We start from the raw sequence: 23,494 nt of genomic DNA, 5'->3' as shown, positions 1-23,494 counted from the left end.
TGCAAGTAGTTAATAGTTTTGATAAGAACAAAACTTCACCACAGAGAAGAATATAATATTCGGCAATAGTACATTACGATAAAAGTGCGTAAAAAAGGAAGTTCGAAACGAGTGGCGATAAAATAACACGACCGAAGGGAGTGTTTTAAATCGACACGAGTAATTTCCTTTTCGCAAATGAACGACGCGTTCATTTTATGTCTGGTCGAAACTTCGGAGGGCCATCTGTATTGAAAAACGTCGTGCGATACACTTGCGAAAAGGAAATTCGTTACTCGTGTCGATTTAAAATACTCCCATCGGCACTCGTTTCGAACCTCCTTTTTTACCCACTAGTATTGTAATGTAGATTTTTACTATTATTTGCCAAGACCATCGAGTAAGTGAATTGAATCGATTATCGACGATTTCTTCGAGTCGTACATGGAATTTGCGATATTTACCGGTTTTTTAGCACTACTAGTGTCAGAAAGTCTATTTGAGTCGAGTGACAAGCCGCTCAAGTCTTCAGATTTCCGATTTCGGAAACCGTCATTTGATATGTCTTAAACGTCATTAAAAAGATAACCTAAAATAAAAAAATAACCTCAAAAAATACACTTAACTCGTTTATTTTTATTTATAAATAAATTGAAAGCATAAAAATGAAACGACAAATGATGCATTTATCGCGAAATTTACTACAAAATAAATGCAGTAATACATATTCTTTATCAAGTAAGTATCGCAACTTAATTTTTTAATGTTATAACTTATTCTGCTAAAGAAAACTTTTTACTTAATATCCTGGTTATTTCAGGATATTTAAGTTCACAAGAGGCGATAGAGCGTCGCCACCACCTTTTTTCACTAGAGAAGAAGCGTCAGCTGGAAAGTGTGGGCCGCATTGAGAAGATCGAAGTACAATACAAGGGTGTTCCCAAAGACTGCACTCTGATCATGAATAAAGACATTTCGACTCCTCACGATTGTGCGAAACGTAAGTATTTTGTAACTATTGGGGTGTGTAAAGTAATCAAGTAATTTATTTGCTTTCATGTAGTACTTAAATGCACTTAAAGTTAGAAGTGTCTTATTGTATGGAGAAAACAAGAATTTTCTTGGTAGTTTTCTAGTTTTTGTCTACACACTGAATAATAAATAAAAATAAAATATATAAATATTATAGGACATTCTTATACAGATTGACTGAGTCCCACGGTAAGCTTAAGAAGGCTTGTGTTGCGGGTACTCAGAGAATGATGTATATAATATACAAATACTTATATACATAGAAAACATCCATGACTCAGGAACAAATATCTGTGCTCACCACACAAATAAATGCCCTTACCGGGATTCGAACCCAGGACCGCGGCTTAGCAGGCAGGGTCACTATGCACTAGACCAAACCAGTTGTCATAACATATAACTGACATAGGCGAACTTATCCATTTTAGGGATTTCATCCACTAAACCTTGAAGCAATTTGATCGAGACCTTTAAAATCATTCAAGGGTACTATGACTGTCCAGAACTAGTCGACCTGTTCACTCGAAATTCAAACACGCGCACAAGAGGACACAACATAAAACTTGTAATAACAAAGCACAAAACAAATATCGGTATAAAACTTCATTACAAACAGAATAGTGCAAGCTTGGAACAAATTACCCTCTGAAGTTGTGAACTCTACCAGTGTTAATCAATTTAAAAATAGACTAGACAAACTATCTAAGTAGTGAAATCGTGCAAAGTGAACTATGATTTAGACGTACCAGCATCAGCTGCCTGTCAGGCTTGCCTTCACTGGCCGGCTGGAGTGAACACTGAGCAGGGGCCGCAGGACTCTCACCTCTGGCTTGCCTTAACCGGCCGTCCAGAGTGGGGTGCCAGAGCTATATGCTTGCAGGGTGGAAGTGAAATGTGCATAAGACGCGAGTTGGCACAGTGGCTGTTTCGTACAGACTGGGTAGAAAGCGGCGCACACCTCTCCGCACCCTGAGCCGCTCACGAAATGTTGTCCCCTTGTCGCTCCGTGCGAGCGGCCGTTTTCGGGGACCCATATAGTGAGTTGGCGAGTCACCGCCTGCCTATTTTGTCATGTTTTATAACATATGAGCAAGGCAGTTGCCATAGTATTTCCGATAGCACCGGTTACCAATCCACCAGCAACTCAACCTAATAGCCCGGTTTCTTTTTGTACCATTTTCTTACAATAGTTCTACATTAACCGGGGCTTGTCCTTGGGTGCATTACTATAGTGCAGACAGGGATAATCGCCGGTTAGTGTCACATTACTTTTTAAATTAAACTGTCTTAAAGGGCCTCTGCGCTGTTGGCTTCGGCCCCACGCACGCCTCCCAAAAGTCCGGGACCCCATGGTCCCGAGAACTGGAAAAGACAAACAAATAATAATAATAATTAAGAGAGAATGGACAATTTTCTGGGTACTTTAGTGGATGAAATCCAGCACAATGATCATATGAGAAATTATACAAAAACTAACTTTTGCCCGCGGCTTCGCTCGCGTTAAATTCGAAAATAGGAATGCTCCATACAAACTTTCACCCCTCGTTTTAGGGAAGTGGGGGGTTAGAAAGAGACAAAAAGTAGCCTGTCACCACACCTCGGACACTGGCGATTAAATATATGAAACAGGCGCGTACCTAGCACACAGTGTAAGCTCGTGTAGGTGAACGCGTACTATGCTTGTATGAGTGACATATGACAGGTCGACTGTTCGCGTTTTTGACAGACGGTAACTGTGAGGTAACCGAGAGGGGGTGGGCGGCACTTTCAGCGGGGAGCGGGAGTGGCCATACTGTATGATAATACTCTTTATTATACTGTGCTGTCACTCTGTCCACTTAAAAAATCGCGTCTATTCGTCGCTCCGTTTTGCCGTGAAATATGGACAAACAAACAGACACACACGCTTTCCCATTTATAATATTAGTATAGATATGCTGGCTTACATATATGATATGTTGCAGATCTGAGTGAGTGGCACGCGGAGAGCAGTGCGCTGGCCCTTATTGATGGTGCTGTGCACTGGGACATGCACCGGCCTCTGACCGAAAACTGCACACTTGAAGTAGGTATTTTGTACAATCATCATCATCCTTTCATATCCCCTCTTTTCCTATTTCCTAGGCGAACTTTTCTCGAACAAATCGGGGAAATATTGCAAAAAGGCCAGGTCAGTACTCGAAACCGACGAGCGTGTATGAGAAACGTTATGAAAGTGTGTGAAGCGAAAGTGGATCGTAGTAAATGGAAATCCGTGTGGAAAGGCGTGATTGTATGTATGTATGAATACTAAAGTTAATAATAAAACACATTGCAAGGAATATAATGCCCACAGTAAATACAATTTTAATTATTCTGAGAAAGTGTCATTTTGAATTTTTGTTATTACGAAACTAATTACATTTCGGATATTGGATGTAATACGCCAATGTCATTTTGGCATTTAAATGTATTGAAAATTGGTATTTTTGTAATTTTAGACGTTTTACTACTAATCCGTTTTAACATTGCGACATTCTAAGAACATGGTATTATAAAATTAGGTTGTAACGAACCGTAATAATCTGAATAATTCCTCAGAGCACTCCCCATTATACATGCGATAAAATACTTAAATACAAGTTCAGTTCCAGAGCTACAACAGCGCGGAGCCTCAGCAAGTGAACAAGGCGTTCTGGCGCTCCTGCTCGTTCCTGCTGGGCGCCGTGGCTACGCGCGCATTCAAGGACAAGGTCGAGGTCAAGCTCCACAGCTTCCCGGGACCCGATAGTAAGTAAATATTGATATGATACGATACGATCATTTATTGATAAAATATGTTTTACATGTCATTCTCTTAATTCTAAGTACTTATGCTAACAAATCTGTTACATAGGTTTATCAGTCTTTGGTTCACCAACCAGTTGTTTTTTTTTTTTACATAAATAACGTTTTATTAATGGACGTATTGTGGCTTAATTATATAGCTCAGTCTGGCACTTGAAAATAGTCGTCTAAGGAGTAGTAAGCTTCAGATACTAGTTTATTTTTAAGTTTATTTTTAAACAAGTAATAAGATGTAGCATTTTTGATATCATGCGGTAATGCGTTATATATCTTGGGTCCTACCGTGTGCATACACTTTCTCGACGCCACAAGCCTTGTTCGGGGAGGTCGCAGTTCGTCACACCTCCTGCTGTTCGCCCCTCGTGTGTCGCCCCGTGTAGGAAAGTGCGAGAGATTACGTCTCACATACTTTGCGATTTCGAGGATGTATACACATGGTAAGGTAAGTACCTTTATTTTTTTAAACAGTTCTTGAGCAGGGTGGTCCCAAGAGACTCCTGCCATGCAACGGATCGCGCGTTTCTGCATAAAGAATGGTTTCATGCGGTCGGTTTAACACAGTATAAAACCAGTAATAATTCTTCTAACAAATTTTGCGCTGCGCGGTTTGTCCTTGAGTAGCACTCGCACGCAGCGAGGTGCAGCGAGTACATGCGGAACCGGATGATGCCGGTCGCGTCAGTACGCGACGCGCTGCGTGCTACCAGGGGAGGCTCACTCCGCGATTTTATCGCCGCGCTACAAGTACATCCTAGCGGCCGCGAGTTCGCGGCCTACTCAGGGGTGGCGCGCGTTCTCACGGAATGCACGTTCGCACTTTCTATTGTTACTTTACGTCGCGAGTTTTTTTAAGGTTCATATGCGATGACCGCGTGTCGAATGGCTAATAATACTTAGTTAAATAGACATCATGAATAAAATAAATACCATAGGACATTCTTACACAGATCTATACTACTAATTAAGTCCCACGAAAAAGTTCAATAAGGCTTGTAATGTTGGAACTTGAACAAAAAATATATAAATACAGTATATATACCTAGAAAGTACCCAAGACTTGAATATAATAGTATAACATTTTATGTGAGTATTAATTCGTTTTAATCCATAGGTAACCCTATCGCCGCACGCCGCGCACGTGCGGCTCGTTTCTTTGTAAGAATTTTGTAGGTATTTAAAAAGGCGGCATTTCGTAAACATCAAAGCAGTGAGCCTTCTGTACTTGTACTATTATATATTCTGTGGTGCTACCAAGGTCGCGCGCGGCGCGTGCGAGAGATCCAAATAACGATTCGGCTCAAGATAGAAAGGCGTATAAAGATCTTGTGGAGACCCTATGCACCTATCGGATGATGAATAGGTACGCGATATAATCCGTTTCCATAGTTTTATTTCATGAGTAACTATCGCGGAAACCGAAGACAATAATGTGAGAGTGAACGGGAAAACGTTCCACTTTGTCGATTGCTATAAAGCCGTTTTGTCAGTTCATTCATACAAAGATACAAGTCAATCTCGCCTTAATGGTAACTGACAAAGTGGGACGTTTACTGAACACACTCACATATTTTTTATTTTATTTAATACTAGCTTTTGCCTGCGGCTTCGCTCGCGTTAGAAAGAGACAAAAAGTAGCCTATGTCACTCTCCATCCCTTCAACTATCTCCACTTAAAAAATCACGTCAATTCGTCGCTCCGTTTTGCCGTGAAAGACGGACAAACAAACAGACACACACACTTTCCCATTTATAATATTAGTATGGATAATGTAATTTTCCTTGCAGTCCGCTCGGGCTCGTTCATATACGACGTGGCGCTCTCGTTGCCGGCCTGGCAGCCATCTTCGCAAGAGCTGCACACACTGACAGCTGAGTTTGTATCTCTGAGCCGCCGCGCGGCCGCCATGGAGCGGCTCGAGGTCTCTGAGGAACTTGCGAAGGAGATGTTTGTCGAGAACGAGTTTAAGGTCCAGCAGATACCTAGCATTGCTAAGGCTAATGGTGAGTTTTCACTCGTTTTTTAGGGTTCCGTAGTCAACTAGGAACCCTTATAATTTCGCCATGTCTGTCCGTCCGTCCGTCCGTCCGCGGATAATCTCAGTAACCGTTAGCACTAGAAAGCTGAAATTTGGTATCAATATGTATATCAATCACGCCGACAAAGTGGTAAAATAAAAAGTGGAAAAAAATGTTTTGTTAGGGTACCCCCCCTACATGTAAAGTGGGGACTGATTTTTTTTTTCATTCCAACCCCAACGTGTGATATATTGTTGGATAGGTATTTAAAAATGAATATGGGTTTACTCAAATCGTTTTTTGATAATATTAATATTTTCGGAAATAATCGCTCCTAAAGGAAAAAAAAGTGCGTGCCCCCCTCTAACTTTTGAACCATATGTTTAAAAAATATGAAAAAAATCACAAAAGTAGAACTTTATAAAGACTTTCTAGGAAAATTGTTTTGAATTTGATACGTTCAGTAGTTTTTGAGAAAAATACGGAAAACTACGGAACCCTACACTGAGCGTGGCCCGACACGCTCTTGGCCGGTTTTAAGTTATATTTGTATTGATAGAAATATATTAGACGTCCAGACTTTTAATAACAAAACTACCGTGAGATACTGACATATTAAACATGTAAAATCGGGTAACTTACGTAAAATTCTCCAAAATCGCTCGACATGTTTTGCTCCGTACTGAGGAGCAGTTTCGTTGAGCGTGCGCGATGACGATGGTATCCCGACGCAGACGTAGTGATAACTACAAACTACAGATTTCGTAAATGTTACTTTTATAAGACCAGAAATTAAAGTTATTTGATTAAATTCGTTTAACAGTTAACATTAAGTCTAAAAAACCGTACCTATGAAATTATTAACTGCTTTGCAAATTTTGAGATTTCGTACATTATAAAAAAACACACTCCAGAAAAAAAACTGTTTTTTTTTCATGTTTTTTTAAGCCACAAATAGAACCGTTTTTTTGCAACCCTATAGGCAAGATTGCCATCCTCAGTCAGCTGTTCGAAAATCAAAATAGTCTCTGTGAACTTCTGTGTAAGATTAAGTTTAACTTGTCCGCAGGCAAGGTCACGCTATACAGGGTGGAAAATCACGTTGACATCTCGAAGGGGCCGCTCATAAATCACGCGGCGCAGGTCGGCCGAGTCGGTGTCACCGCCGTTCACAGGCTAGAAGGTATTTTATTTATTTAAACTAAGGTTTAAAATTAAGGTTTAATCTTGCAAGACCTTAAATGACACCTTAATTCATTTTGGCATAATTCAAAATTGAGTGTTCATTAGGGATGTACCGACTAGTCGCCGACTAGTCGGGAAAGCCGACTATCCGGCCACATTTGTAGTCGGCGAGTAGTCGGCGACTAGTCGGCAAAAAGGGCCGATTAGTCGGCACTTCATTAGTGATAGAAAAACAGTACAAAATTAAATTATCAGCTAAAAATTATGGTTGTATTATTTAGCTATTAGTAATTCCTTTTTTTCTCAATACAACAAATATCTGTTATCGCCACAGAAATAAATTTCCTACCTAGGATTATCGACTTCATAGGCAGGATCACTACCCACTAAGCCAAACCAGTTGTTAAAAATGGAAAATGTATATAAATATTGTCATGAACCTTTGCACATCTGTAAAAAATCATGAAAAGCGCGAAGGAAGGACCAAAAATGACATTCAAAATGTGAATTTATCGAAAATTATGTTCTGGCCGACTAGCCGACTAGTCGGCCGACTAATCGGCCACCCAAGCGCCGACTAGTCGGTAGTCGGCCTAGTCGGCCAAATCAATAGTCGGTACATCCCTAGTGTTCATGTCTGGGTTTCGAAAGGCTGAGGTTTAATGTTTCTGCGATAAGTCGTAGAAATGGCGGCGGCGGCGTGATGTGAAAACCTCGCTACGCTCGGTATTCAATTATGGAATCCTTTGCTTCGTTCGGAATTCAACAAACGCCCTCGCAGATACCTCACTTTGCTCCCTTGTTACACATCATCATCATCATCCTCCTTGCGTTGCATTTGCCACGGCTTATGTTAGCCTGGGGCCTTGACAACTAATCCCAAGATTTGGCGTAGGGACTAGTTTTATGAAAGCGACTGCCATCTGACCTTCCAACCCGAAGGGTAACTAGGCCTTATTGGAATTAGTCCGGTTTCCTCACGATGTTTTCCTTCACGGAAAAGCGACTGGCAAATAGCAAATGTCATTTCTCACATAAGTTCAGAAAAACACAACATACATACATACAATCACGCCTGTATTCCATAAAGGGGTAGGCAATACACATGAAAATACTAAAGCTTCAGTGCCACTCTTGGCAAATAAGGGGTTGAAAGAAAACGAAACTGTGACATTGCAGTGACAGGTTGCCAGCCTCTCGCCTACGCCACAATTTAATCCATATCCCACAGTCGCCTTCTATGACACCCACGGAAAGAAGGGGTTGGTGAAATCCTTAACCCGTCACCACACAGGCAACACATTCCACTATTTATTTATTTATTTATTTAAACTTTATTGCACAAATTTACAAAAAAGAGTACAAATGGCGGACTTAACGCCTTGAGGCATTCTCTACCAGTCAACCATTGGGCTAAACAGAAAGCTTAGTTTGGTGCAGGATTTTAAAAATTAAATAAGAAAACACAAGTCTGTATTCATACTTATCGCAATAAACCTACTTATATACATATGTTCAGAATTAAAAAAAAATATATGTATATATTTCGTAATGACAACACCAATAGAACACTGGTTCAAAATTAGCGTCAAGTCATTCTCTCTTGCTCGTAAAAGCTCCGCGCGGTAAGCTGCATTTTGTAGCCCGCTTTCGTCGAATATTTAATTTTCGTATTAGCTGTGTTTAAACTAGTCAAAAGTTGCTAGAAATAGATTCTGTGCCTTGAGATCAGAAGAAGAAGACACTGGAGCTGTGATATATCAGGCGTGCAGGTAACCTTGGAGTATTGGTGAGTACGATCTGGTCTCTGAGGACCTCGCCGCCTGACACAGGAGCTTCTACATCCTACAAGCCCAGGTTAGTTGCCTTCCCTCTGAATTTCAAGGTGTTTTTTCGAAGTAATCTCATAACTGTTTTTTTCGTGTTCATAACCTTGTGTCGATCAAAATTAAAAAACCCAAAATTTACAGCCCGCTTAAACATTATCGCACATTTATTATTTGGTCCTACGACCCGGAGCTTGGAAAGAGCCTGTGGAGCTTTAGTTTTGTCCTGTTTTAAGCTATTCTTCATTAATTTGGTGTAAAATATTTCGTTTCGTGTTCCCACCAAAAATAGAGGGTAAGCTTATAAAATTATAAATTCTTTCGTGTGTGACTCCACAGATACGTGAAATTGTATAGGTCTGTGGAAATTGTGTGAAACGGAACGCAACTTTACCATAGACATTAGTGACAGTGACATTGACGTTAGACTTGTCTTGTGTCATATTATCGTAAACAACTTGGTATTTTCGAAGTTTTCAAACCTTTTCGTAGTGTAGTGCCTAGTTTTATATTCATCAACAATGAGTGACGATGAACCGGGATGTGCTGACAATTCGCGGGTAGCGCGTGACTATGCTGTGTTTAGATTAGAACACATAGAAGCCTCCAATCTTCTTGGTTATGTTGAACAAGACTTGATTGATTTAAGTAATCAGTTTCATAAAGCTCAAATCAAAGTATTAGCAAGTTTAAGCGCTGTACAGAGGCAGTCGGAGTGTGCGTTAACAAGAGAATTTGAGACTAAATTGAAAGCTGTCCAAGCTAGATTGCGCGCTCAGTTACTGAGTGATATCAAACCAGTAGAGGTCGCGACCCCGTTGAACCTGGCTCATTTGCCCAAAATTTCGATAAAAGCCTTCGATGGAGAACTTGAGTCGTGGGTTGCATTTCGTGATTTGTTTGACTCCCTGATTCATCGGCGGAACATACCTAAGGTAGAAAAACTGCATTATTTAGTAACCAGCTGTCAGGGTCATGCTTATGATTTGATAAAAGGATTTCCGTTGTCTGATGACAACTATGATGTTGCATATCAAACATTAGTAAAGTATTACAATAAAAAGCGACAAATTGCTATAGTATATTATGAAAAATTATTAAATTGCGAGTCGATGAAAAATAAGCATGATATTGACAGAGTAAGCCGTCTTTTCTGTGAAAATCTTGACATTTTGTCTAAATTTCAATTGCCTGACAAGAATTTTATGCTGTTTTATCTTTTGTGGTCCAAATTGGATGTTAGTACACGCGAGGCCTTCGAGTTACAGTTGGAATCTAATGTGGATATTCCCAAATTTGAAGACTTACAGTCATTTATAGAAAAAAGAGGTCAAGCCTTGGAAAACTCCAATAGTAAAATAAAAGTACCTGCGGTAAATAATAAATCAAATAAACCCGTTACTCATATAGTTAAAAATAAAACTTCACTGATGGTGCCCTCAGCGCCTATTCTAAACTGCCCAGTGTGTGCTTCCACTGGTCATGAGTTGGAAAAATGTCCCAGTTTTTTAAACTTATCTCCCATTGATAGATTTTCGAAAGTGAAAGAGAAGAGGCTGTGTATTGTATGCCTAAAGCCCTCTCATAGTATGAGACATTGTAGATCAGCTGTTCGCTGCAATAAATGTAGTTTTCGACATAATTCCCTGCTTCATTTCGAAAAGGAAAAGGTGGTTGAGGATGGTCAAGAGTCCAAACCCACTACACAGTTGACTGCATTGTCCGTGCACACTCATGACACACCAGTAGTTTTTGCTACTGCTCTCGCCCGCATTAAAGATGGTATGGGTCGTCTGGTGCCTGTACGGATTCTTTTCGACAACGCTTCGGCTTGTAATTTTATAACTAAGCCGTTTGCAGAGAGACTTGGGCTACCAATAACTAGGTGTCACCGATCTATCAACGGTATCGAGTATATATCAACAGCACCACTGGGGTCCACAGTTTGTGAAATATTTCCCACTAAGGGAAATAACAAATTTTCTTTCGAAGCCTTCGTTCTGTCGACAATTTGTCCGAATATGCCTTATAGTGAATTGGATTCTTCGGCATGGACACATCTGAAGGATCTTGATCTTGCTGATCCTCAGTATTATAACCCAGGGCCTGTTGACATTCTAATGAATGTGGGTCTTTTGGTGTCAGCCCTTCAACCTGGTCTAGTGAAGGGTGAGGAAGGTCAACCCGCAGCGATCAACACTGTCTTTGGTTGGTTAGTCATGGGTGACTGTGGCGTAGATATTGAGTCCTCTCGTTATCGTTCTCGTTCTCGAACAACTCCTGAAAACAAAAAGGATTGTTATCATGTTTCGTCGCTCTCTTTAAGAGAAAATAATAATCAGACTCGGGAAATTAAAAATGTCGTAAGTCCTAGTACTGATTTATTTAAAACCAATTTATCGTGTCGTAGTGGCGATGGCCTCTTGAGTGATCCCAAGATGTGTCTTCTCGTTTCGTCGGTGTCTTTGGACAATAGTATCAAAAGGTTTTGGGAAATAGAAAGTGTCGTTAGCCCAAACTCTGTTACTTTGAGCAAAGATGATTTGTCGTGTGAAAACCTTATGGGTGCGAAATATTGTCGGAATCCTGAAGGAAGAATGGTGGTCCCATTGACTTTCAATAACCTTCAGGATCGCCCCCGGTTTTCCAACTCTCGTGAAATCGCACTTAGGCGACTTCTAAATTTAGAAAAGAAGTTTGATATTAACTCTGAATTTCGGACAGCATATGTCAATTTTATGAATGACTATTTGGAGTGTGGTCACATGGAGGAGGTCAAGGCTCCTTCGTCGGCTGAAGGTCCTTTTTATTATATACCTCATCATGGAATTTTACGCCCCGATTCGGTTTCTACCCCTTTGAGGACGGTCTTTAATGCTAGCGCCAAGGATAGTCAGGGAAAGTCTCTTAATGACACTCTGCTGCCAGGGCCAAAATTACAAAAGAATATTTTCGATTTATTAATTCGGTTTCGTTGGCATGCTGTCGTGTTCACTGGGGACATTAAACAAATGTATCGCCAATTTTTGGTGGATAAGCAAGACTGTGATTATCAACGCATACTTTGGCGTCCGTCTCCTTCTGAACCTGTTAAGGACTTTCGCCTGCTTACGGTAACTTACGGCGTCTCCTGTGCACCCTACCAAGCATTGTGGTGTATCTCGAAGCTGGCGCAGGAGTTTAGCGATACTGCTCCCCTGGGTGCCGCCGTTCTCAACAGGGACACGTACGTTGATGACATCGTATCAGGCGCAGATTCGGTAGAAAATGCCATACTTATTCGTGATGAGTTAATAGAAATCTTAACTTCTGCTCGGTTACATTTAAGGAAATGGACTTCCAACGATCAAGGGTTCCTTGCTAATTTGTCAGATTCCGATTTATATTCGGAACATTTTCGTAATTTCGAAGACGTTCACGACGTCTCCTTAAAGATTTTAGGTTTGTTATGGCAACCTAAATCTGACACATTTTCGTTTAAAACCTCCAACGTTGAGTGCCGTTGCACAAAACGGTCGATACTTTCAGAGATCGCTAGGATCTTTGATCCCTTGGGGTTCCTTTCGCCAGTGGTCTTCCTGGCAAAATATTTTATGCAGTTGTTGTGGGCCTCCGGACTCCACTGGGATGCGGATGCTCCAGCACCCATCGCTGAACAGTGGCTCAAGTTAAAATCTCAACTGTCGTGTTTGAGCGCATTGTCAATACCTCGTCGCATGGTTTTGTCCCATGACATTCAGATTCATGGCTTTTGTGATGCTTCGGAGCGAGGGTATTGCGCAATAGTGTTTTTTCGTATGGTTAATGATGACGAAGACATTATCATTCGTCTTTGTTGCGCCAAAAGTAAAATTTCCCCACTTAAACGGTTGTCCATTGCGCGTTTGGAATTGTTGGCTGCTGTGCTTTTAGCTGATCTTGTAACGTCAGTTCGTCATGCATTAAAGGACTTCCATTTTGACGTCAAAACTTATGCTTGGTCTGATTCCACCGTGGCCTTGACATGGATTCGGTCATGTCCGTCGCGATGGAAAACGTTTGTCGCAAATCGGACCGCGGCGATTCAAGAGCAAATTGCTCCTGATTGCTGGCACCATGTATCGAGTGGTGATAATCCAGCGGATCACGGATCTCGGGGTTGCTTCCCGCTGACTTATTGCAGTGCCAGTCATGGTGGGCGGGGCCTACGTGGTTGTCTTGTCCTGAAAAGGATTGGCCAAAGTCCCTCGTGCAAAGTGACGGAGCGGCATTCGAGGAAGAAAAAGTTTTAACATTGTTTAGCGCAATGAACTCGAGTTTTATCGAGCAAATCCTTTCGAAATATTCGTCATTTCGTCGTATCGTAAATATTTTGGCGTATTGCTTTCGTTTTCTTCATAATTTCATGAACCCTTCGTTGAAAGCCTCGGTTCTGACCCTGTCGACGTGTGAAACCAACTCGGTGATACGATTTCTCGTAAGGCATGTCCAGGAGCATGTCTTTTCGACCGAAATTCGTCTCATCAAAAAGGGTTTAACTAACTCCCTGCACAAACCTCTTCGGAAATTAAATCTGTTTATCGATGAAGAGGATTTGTTGAGGGTGGGCGGAAGGTTGACCCATAATCACACGCTCGACTACGATAAGAAACACCCCATGCTGTTGCCGCGTGAACATCGGCTGACGGCTTTGGTGATAGAAGAATATCATCGTAGGTTTTCCCATCCGGGGTTACAAACCCTGCACAACCTTATTGTTCAGGATTTCTGGATTCTCTCGCCTAAGCGGGCGATCCATTCTGTCGTTTCGTCATGCATCAGATGCTTTCGCGTGCGCCCACAAGTGGCCCCACCTCCTCTCATGGGAGACTTACCGTCATTTCGTATTAGCCAGTTGAAACCATTTTCTTCTGCTGCAGTGGATTATGCAGGGCCTTTCACAATTTCGTTGGGTAGGGCAAGAGGCAGCAAATCCTATAAAGCATATATTTGTGTCTTCGTTTGCACTGCCACCAAGGCAGTCCATTTTGAACTCGTTTCTGAGCTCACTTCAGAAGCCTACTTGGCAGCCCTGCGCCGCTTCATCTCGCGTCGCGGCCGCTGCTCAAGAATTATATCGGACCAAGGCCGAAATTTTATTGGCGCCAGCAATATACTTAAAGATTTAATGGCGAATGCTTCCCAGAAGGAGCAAATTGAATTCGTTTTCAACCCGCCGGGTAGTCCACATTTCTCGGGCTTGGCCGAAGCTGGGGTCAAATCAGTTAAAACTCATCTGTCACGGGTAATAGGTTTACAACGTTTGACTTATGAAGAATTTTATTCTGTCCTGACCCAATTAGAGTCTATGCTGAACTCACGGCCTTTATCGCCCGTCAGTTCAGACCCTAACGACCTATCGGTACTAACTCCTGGTCATTTCCTCACACTCGAACCTTTAACGATATTACCAGAAAGCAATTTCACTGATGTTAAGATTAGTCCACTTCAAAGGTGGAAACTACTTCAAAAAATACACCAAGATTTTTGGCGCAAATGGCACTTGGAATACTTGCACACCTTGCACCAACGCCAAAAATGGTTCAACAAACACCCTGACTTAAAAGTTGGGACTCTTGTTCTCATTGTTAATGAGCAATGCAGCCCACTTAATTGGCCTTTAGGCCGTATCGTGCAATTGCATCCTGGGAACGACGGGATTTGTCGCGTCGCCACCATTCGCACAGCCTCTGGACAGTATAAACGCCCAGTTGTAAAACTGTGCCCTTTACCTCTTAACGATAACTAACGTCCCCGTGGTGCGTCACTCATGTAGAGTCTGAATAAAACTCAAGTGTGTGACAAAAATTAGCAATAATTTAGATATAATTACTTTCCATATAGCTTATAAACTTAAAAAAAAAATAACTTACTGTATTTTTGGTGGGCGGTAATGTTCAGAATTAAAAAAAAATATATGTATATATTTCGTAATGACAACACCAATAGAACACTGGTTCAAAATTAGCGTCAAGTCATTCTCTCTTGCTCGTAAAAGCTCCGCGCGGTAAGCTGCATTTTGTAGCCCGCTTTCGTCGAATATTTAATTTTCGTATTAGCTGTGTTTAAACTAGTCAAAAGTTGCTAGAAATAGATTCTGTGCCTTGAGATCAGAAGAAGAAGACACTGGAGCTGTGATATATCAGGCGTGCAGGTAACCTTGGAGTATTGGTGAGTACGATCTGGTCTCTGAGGACCTCGCCGCCTGACACAGGAGCTTCTACATCCTACAAGCCCAGGTTAGTTGCCTTCCCTCTGAATTTCAAGGTGTTTTTTCGAAGTAATCTCATAACTGTTTTTTCGTGTTCATAACCTTGTGTCGATCAAAATTAAAAAACCCAAAATTTACAGCCCGCTTAAACATTATCGCACAACATATAATAAATACATATTCCGAATAAAATAAAATATATATTAAACATAAATATATATTACCTATACATAAATATATATTATACATACATATATATAATAATTGTTCACCGCAGGTCCGAGCGACTTTCAGTTGTACCGGTTCCAAGGCGTGGCGCTGCCCGCGGGGGTCATTCTGAACCACTTCGCGTTTAAAGTGCTCACTGATCGCGCACAGAAATTGGTAAGATTTCTTGTCTTTGCATTAACTTGAGCCTATCATTAAATCACAGACCAACCCCTATAGACATCCATTACAAGACGACTCGCGGTCGCCAGCCTTCCTAGTATTTGCACTGATATAAGCGCGGGCGCTCGCCGTGCCCGATCAGTAGCGACCAAGTAACAGACCCGAAAGCAGCGCGTGTTTTTCGCAGTAAAAAAACTGAAAAAGGGTATTTTGATGTCTTAAAGATGTCCACCTGTAGTGTGAAATGGTGTGGAAAGGTAACAAGAAGCTCAAATTTAAAAACAGACGTCATTACATTCCACATAAAAGTCATATTTATAATTTATTCAGAGCCGGCATAGGTCAACTTACATTGGCCACTTACGCGTCAGTAGAGGGACAGTCCCTTTTCATCTGGCGCGACTGCCCGCCGTCCTTGAAACGGCCAATCACAACGCGCTTAACACATTCCCCGCCCGCTCCTCGCACCCCTGGCACTGGTGACTCGTATCGCGAACAAAATATACAAGAATGCCACTCTATAGGAGGTTCTCTGTGCATTAAATGAACTCTGGTCTAGCATTGAACTCATGCACTAATAGGCGAAATATCAAATGATATTGGGGGCCTTAGGGCCGGGTGCATCAAACCGTCTGTCATCGTTAAAGCGTTCGTTAACCCTTAAATGCATGTTTTTTTTTTCTTTTAACCATATATGAATATATGTGATAGACAATGGTTTTCTGACTCTGGGAAAAAAAATAAAAAAAAATTATTTAATACCGATTTTAATACTAAATCAGTGTTAGAAGTTAAATAGGCCAAAACTTATATAAATATATAATTATTGGTAAGTTTTATTTGTAAAGTTTGACTACTATTAGAAAGGTACACTATTTGTGAAACCCCCATGATAAAATGTTTAAACATAAACTAATTACTAACTCCGAAAAAATCTGCCTAAATCATATACTAAAAATCGCCATAATCCTGTTTTTTCACACTTTTCCGCCATTTCTTTATCCTTAAATAATAAATAGTAAATCATAATATTATTTAATTTATTTAATTATTTATTAAATAATAATGAATACTGAATAATAATCCATACTAATATTATAAATGGGAAAGTGTGTGTGTCAGTTTGTTTGTCCGTCTTTCACGGCAAAACGGAGCGACGAATTGACGTGATTTTTTAGGTGGAGATAGTTGAAGGGATGGAGAGTGACATAGGCTACTTTTTGTCTCTTTCTAACGCGAGCGAAGCCGCGGGCAAAGGCTAGTTAAGCTATAAATGTGATTTTGGATAGCTACATATTGAGCCACGGGCCATCAAATATATGATGCATATATACATCACCATGCATTTAAGGGTTAAATTGTATTGTACGGGAAGTTCCTAGACGTCTGCAGCGTTAGTCAAATGTGGTATTGATACAACTGGCCCTTACTATAATTATGAATATTTCAATTTCAGAACCCGTCGCGGTCACCGCTCGGGCCGTGGGAGCCCCGCCAGGCGGCGGCGCGGGCGTAGACACACACACTGTACTGATACATAGCTAGACTTGTTATAAGGAATTATAGAATACTGATATAAGTTGCCATGGTGTTTTATTCGTTTCATGACTATTTCATCAAAGACATATGTAACTCCGTATAGACGGATAAGGTCTAAGAAATAAACGTACCTCAAAGTCATAGAGAAAAACGTACGGTGGCCTAGATGGCGTTATACCTTTGGGGAACGCTCGGCTAGATGGCGCTAATATTAATATTTGACATTTTAACACATATCAAGCTAACAATAAGGGCCACATTGTCAAAACTGAGGTTTAAAAGTTTTGTGTCGAGAGATGGCAGTCTGTGCACTGTGATTATGATTACACATTTTACTTTGACAGTAACTCTCTATAATACTCGATCCTCTTTGATTTCATTTATTCCATTGCCAAACGTGTTCATTTGTAGAGTTCGGTCTTACATTTGGTCATTATTAAACATGGTACATGATTAGTTGTTGATTGCTAGCACAGTATTTAAGAGTACTATTTTACAGTATGGCCACTCCCGCTCCCCGCTGAAAGTGCCGCCGAAAGGGGGTGCGGTTACCTCACAGTTACTGCTTGTCAAAAACGCGAACAATCGACCTGTCATATCTCACTCATACAAGCATGCTTCGCGTTCGCCTACACGAGCTTAGACTGTGTGCTAGGAACGCGCCTCTTTCATATATTTGATCGCCAGTGTCCTAAGTGTGCTGCCAGGGTGTACAATATTGGATTTTAAATTAGCCTTCTTTACATTAACGCTTGGAGAAAGGAGATCAGGAAAACCAAAAGATCTTTGTGTCAATGAAATCAAAAACAGCGGGGACAGACTGGATGGAAAAGGCAAAAAAAAGAAGTGATTGGAGGCAGCTGGAGGAGGCCTCCACCCGTATAGGAGCCATGTCTTAACTTGTATATGTATTACCAAAGAGGATCGAGTATTATAGAGAATGACTGTCAAAGTAAAATGTGTAATCACAGTGCATAGACTGCCATCTCTCGACACAAGCTTAAAACTTTTGAACCTCAGTTTTGTCAATTTGGCCCATATTCTTAGCTTGGTATGTTTTAAAATGTCAAATATTGATATTAGCGCCATCTAGCCGAGCGTACCCCAAAGGTGTATCGCCATCTAGCTCACCGTACCTTTTTCTGTATGGTTTTGGGGTACGTTTTTTTCTTAGACTTTATCGGTCTTTACGAAGTTATATAGGTCTTTGGTATTACCTAATTAACTATTTATTTATAGATTACAACTAGGGAACAAATCAAATTATTTTATTGAATATTCTTACATACACTAGTGAAATTTCGTCGGGTACCGCAGCGGGTGGGTGGTCTAGTGGTAAAGACGTTAGCCGCGTAAGCTGAAGACCCTGGTTCGATTCCCGGCTCGGCCACCAGTGGGCCTTGTCGTTTTTTATTTCGTATATGATATCTATTTCAATTAATTATTTATAGATTGTTTAACCCTTCGTATGTGTTTGATAAGGATCTTAACATAAGGTGTTGGACTTTTAAAAAATGATATCAAATCAGTAATTTATTACATAGGTATGTACATAAAATGATTACATTTTGTTTGTGGACAGCTATGAAGTATGAACCTAGGGCACTGCAAATTTATATCCTTAGCTAGCTTACTATCTTAATTGACAACAGTTCAAAATTTTCAATGTCCCTAAATCGAAAACCATTTCGAGATATACGCCTCTAGATCACAAAAATATATTTTTTAATATTTTTTTTCCTTATTTTTTAGTAAAAAATCTTAAAAATAGTTAAAAGGGGAAGTGACGTTACGTAGCTGAGTCAGACTATTCAGAGCTGCCACTATAACCAAAAAAATCTTCCGGTTGGGATGTCACTTGAGTTTGACTATGACGCTTATCATCGCTAGTAGTATGGAGATTAGAGGTAAGGAGCGGAAGCTTTAAGTTTCAGAAGTGCAGATATAAAAACCAGGTGGCGCTGCAATTGCATTGCAGGTACATAAAAGCGTTTGACACGTCATTTTCGACTGGTCTACTTTGACAGATTTCTCTCCGTATACTTCTACAGTCCATAGCTCATATTTGTTGACAGGCAGACATCTCGGACTGTTTAAGCTGACTGTTAAAACTTTTTTTTTTTTTGGAATGATTTTGTCGTTTTCTTAGGTGTATGAAACAACACATGTGACGTCAAAAAGCCGTATCTTGACGTTTGTAACTTACGCTCTTTCTGTTCGAAGTAGTAATAAAAAGGGATTTTCGCATTAAAATAGCAATTTTTGGGAAAAATAAAAAATACGTGTATCTTTAAATATTGAGTTTTTTCAAACCAAACAATAAAAAGTAGTAGTCGAAAATATGAAATGTTGTCAATTCTTCGTGTAGGTGAGCGCGTACCATGCTTTTATGAGTGAGATATGACAGGCTGACTGTTCGCGTATTTGACAGGCGGCAACTGTGCGGTAACCGGGAGGGGGTGCGCGGCACTTTCAGCGGGGAGCGGCAGTGGCCATACTGTACGATAGTACTCTTTATTATACTGTGCTACAGTGTCTCGTCTGCCAAAAACTTAATATTATAACAGTTTACGACTTATATTACAAGCAGAAGGAATTGAAAACAATACTTATTAATACTATTGTAATATTAGCTAAAAATTGTTGAGCATTAGACTTTTCGTTCGTCGCGACATCTATTGACAAGTAGCAGTACTGATAATTTACGATGATAGGCTAGATGTCACTACAAATAACTCGCATTCACTGATGTATGGAGTTACAACTCTTCCGTTACTTATTCCTCTATGGTAACGTCTTAAGAATTTACCACGCCTTTCCTCCCGTGGGTGTAGTAGAAGTCGACTATTGAATATTGGTTCCATTGTGGTGTGGTTTCTTACACCATTACATAGCATAACAGACCAGGTTCAACCGTAAAACATTTTTTTATAAATATTCCAAATTATACTAGTTCTGGTTGTAAACGTCGACACACTTGAATAAAAAAAAAAGTCATTTATTGTCGCAAATAATTTTAAGGTACAATTACTTAAGTATTTATTTCTATCATGCAACTAAGAGTAAGCTACGCTATGATACAGTACAATCATGTCTATGTTCTATATTAGCTATGATCACAACTTTGAGGACTTAAATATTAACTAAGTAACTACCAACAGTTAAATACTAGGTGCGACAATAGGCTCGAGACTCAGCTTGTGCCGCGAGTCTAGTGACTGCACAGCTCTGTTTTTCAGCCCGTACCTATTTCAAATTCCTCCTATTAGTTCCTATTTGAATCAGGCGGTTGTATTTCCATAATGTACAGGGGGGCAAATCTCGACTGGGGGGCAAATGTAACGGTCCCATTTCTTCCATGTTTTACAATGTTTGCATTATTAAATAGAGTGTCCATCGGTTATATATGGTAGGCGTGTTCAGTAGAAACATGTAGAACTCAACATCATAGTGTAATACTGGAAAAAATTTACTAATTACAATTGCCCAAAGTCGAGATTGTCCCGCTGTACCTTACTAAATTACTACGGGAGATCGTATATGCGGTGACTTTGAGTTGGCTTGAATGCTCCGTCTAGGAGTTGAGCCGGCATGCAACTGTCTACCATTTGTGGAACTATGGTACACTGGAGTGCTTTGCTCTGATGTGGCTTTTTAAATTACATTTAGCTCGACAAGCATAGTTACAGTGGCTACACGTATATGGTTTCTGTCCTGTGTATTTCATCAAATGATTTTTCAAATGTGCTCTCTGACTGCATTTGTAATCGCAATGGTTACATGCGTAAGGCTTCTCGCCAGTGTGAGTTCTTATGTGATCTATTAAGTTTTTTTTATTACAGCTTCTGTATTCACAGGAGTCGCATTGGAAATACTTTTCACCAGTGTGTATTAATTCGTGTTGTCTTAAAGTTGATTTATGAAGGCATTTGAAATCGCAACTTTTGCACGAGTGAGGGTACTCCCCGCTGTGTTTTTTCCGGTGAGCTAATAGTAACCGTTTCATAGAGCCAGTGTAGTTGCAATCGCGACACTGATACGGCTTTGGCCCTTTATGTGTTCCCAGGTGTTCCTTCAAATGTGTTTTCTGAGAGAATTTATAATCGCAGTAGGTACAGGTAAATGTTCTGTCGCCAGTGTGTATGATTTCGTAATGAAGCCTTACTACTTAACGTATATTCACAATATCTACATTTGTAAGGGGTTTCTCCGGTGTGTGTCATTACATGACGTCGTAACACAGCCTTGACACTGAACTTAGAGTCACAATAACTACATTTGTAACGTGTCTCTCTTGTGTGTATTTTTTTGTGTTTTTCTAAGTTCGTTCGATTACTTCCTTTGTAATCACAGTCCGTACACGAAAAAGGCTTTTCACCAGTATGCTGTCTGATATGAGTTTCTAAGTATCTTTCATTGCTGCCTTTATAATCACAGTAGTCACATGCGTAAGGTTTGTCACCAGTGTGTTTTCTTAAGTGTAATTGTAAGTGTTTAATGATGAACTAATTGAGCGGACTGTAATTTAATAAAATATCTTTAAGACGAAATTGACAAAGATAACTCGAAATTTTAGAGATTTAAACAAACACTTACTGGGGAAAAAACAGTGCATATGTCACATACCTTTTAGCATGAGGTTCCAGTGGGTTGGTTTCAGCTCGCTTACCATCAGCCTTGGTATGCAAGGCGCACGTGCGGGCCCGGCTTACCGTCTCCTCGAGCCCAGAACTGTTCTTGGAGCAGAGCTTTCTTCCTGTCCACTTTGATAATGTGACTAGCACTGAGTTTAAACTTAATTTAACGACAATTGTTGGGAAAATGTGACTTTAACTATTTAATTAGCAATAAATGGCAATTTTAATGCAGCGACGCGTTCGCAAGTTAGATCGAGAGCGAAAAGAATGTGAGGTAATGGCTACCGGAAATGATTAGTGCCGGGCTAAACACACCGGAAGCTAAAGACAAAATAGTGTTGTTTCTTTAAAAAACCGATATTCATACGAAAGTTGAACATACCGCTCACCTAAATATGCAATATTTACTCTACAAATAGTGCTAGAGTTCGACAAACTACTTAAAAACTATAATGTTAAACTAAGTGATAATACTAGAACGACGAAAGTTAATTTGAAAGTGGTAAAGGACACAGCTTCACAACTGGTCTTCTGTACTGACCAGTGGCAGTTTGAATTGTGACCACTCTACAGACACCGTCAACTCCGGGATGTAAAGCAACGATGCGCCCAAGGGGCCATTTTAAAGGGCTTGTCTGTTCGTTAATCAACAAGACCAAGGAACCCACGACAATGTTTGTATTTACTTTATTCCATTTAGTCCTCTGTTGTAGAGTATGGACGTACTCAGCGTGCCATCTACGCCAGAAGTCTTGATGCATTTTCTGTATCATTTTCCAACGATTACAGACACTTACTTTTTGATCTACAAGATTTTCCTCTGGGACAATCGACAACGGTTCCAGAGTTAAAAAATGGCCTGGAGTTAAGGCTGAGAGATCACTAGGATCCGAGCTAAGAGGTGTCAATGGACGAGAGTTGAGCATAGACTCAATCTGAGTCAGAATTGTATAAAGTTCCTCGAAGGTTAACCTTTGATTACCTACAACCCGTGCGAGGTGAGTCTTAACCGAGCGTATCCCGGCTTCAGCTAATCCGTTAAAATGAGGCGTACCCGGAGGGTTAAACGAGAATTTAATTTCTTGGGCATCAGCAGCACCTTTCATGAGTGAACCAAGATAGTTACTAGCGCCCACAAAATTCCTACCCTGGTCAGAGACAATGTTACTGCATCGACCACGACGAGCGACAAACCGTTTAAGAACACAGAGGAAAGCTTCTGTCGACAACTCTGAAGCAAGCTCTATGTGAATGGCTTTGGTACTAGTACATACAAAAACACAGATGTAACCTTTGTACGTTTTCGCACCACGGCCACGACCGAAAGCGATATCAAATGGTCCTCCATAATCAATGGCGACACTCGAAAAAGGTTTAATTTGCGAGACGCGAAAAGTAGGCAAATTTCCCATAAGCGGCGGAGATGCCGCAGAGGGATTGGCACGAAAGCATTTCACGCAGCCTCCAATCACTGCCTGAATTGCTCGCTTTGGCGACAAAATCCAAAACGTTTGCGCAAGTAAATTTTGTAAAGTTTGGGCACCTGGATGTAGAAATCTTTTATGATATTCGTCAATTATTAAAATAGTGAGTCGGTGGGAGCGAGGCAATAAAATGGGATGTTTGACAGAAAATTTAATAGGAGAATTTGCCAAGCGACCGCCCACCCTGACAATACCCTGACTGTCAATGAATAATGAAAGCTTGCGCAAACCCTTTGGCAATGCGTTCAAACGATCCTCCCTTAATTGATTGATCTCTACACTGAACGAAGTGAGCTGCACATGTTTTACTAAAAACATGAGAGCTGCAGTGGTTTCAGCTGACTGTAGAGA

General features: G+C 40.6%; 1 protein-coding gene across 1 annotated transcript; it reads left to right on the top strand.

The window, feature by feature from the left end:
* Nucleotides 1-567: 567 nt before the first annotated feature.
* LOC125237766 (39S ribosomal protein L39, mitochondrial) lies at nucleotides 568-17,065 on the top strand. The gene is made up of 8 exons (XM_048144941.1): nucleotides 568-717; nucleotides 800-979; nucleotides 2,976-3,076; nucleotides 3,639-3,780; nucleotides 5,623-5,838; nucleotides 6,923-7,036; nucleotides 15,371-15,477; nucleotides 16,940-17,065. The coding sequence occupies exons 1-8, from the start codon at nucleotides 645-647 to the stop codon at nucleotides 16,997-16,999; spliced, it is 993 nt and encodes a 330-aa protein (XP_048000898.1). The 5' UTR covers nucleotides 568-644; the 3' UTR covers nucleotides 17,000-17,065.
* Nucleotides 17,066-23,494: the final 6,429 nt, after the last annotated feature.

Source organism: Leguminivora glycinivorella, chromosome 22, assembly GCF_023078275.1.
Source record: "Leguminivora glycinivorella isolate SPB_JAAS2020 chromosome 22, LegGlyc_1.1, whole genome shotgun sequence".
NCBI lineage: Eukaryota > Metazoa > Arthropoda > Insecta > Lepidoptera > Tortricidae > Leguminivora > Leguminivora glycinivorella.
This window is presented reverse-complemented; position numbering and strand designations above follow the sequence as displayed.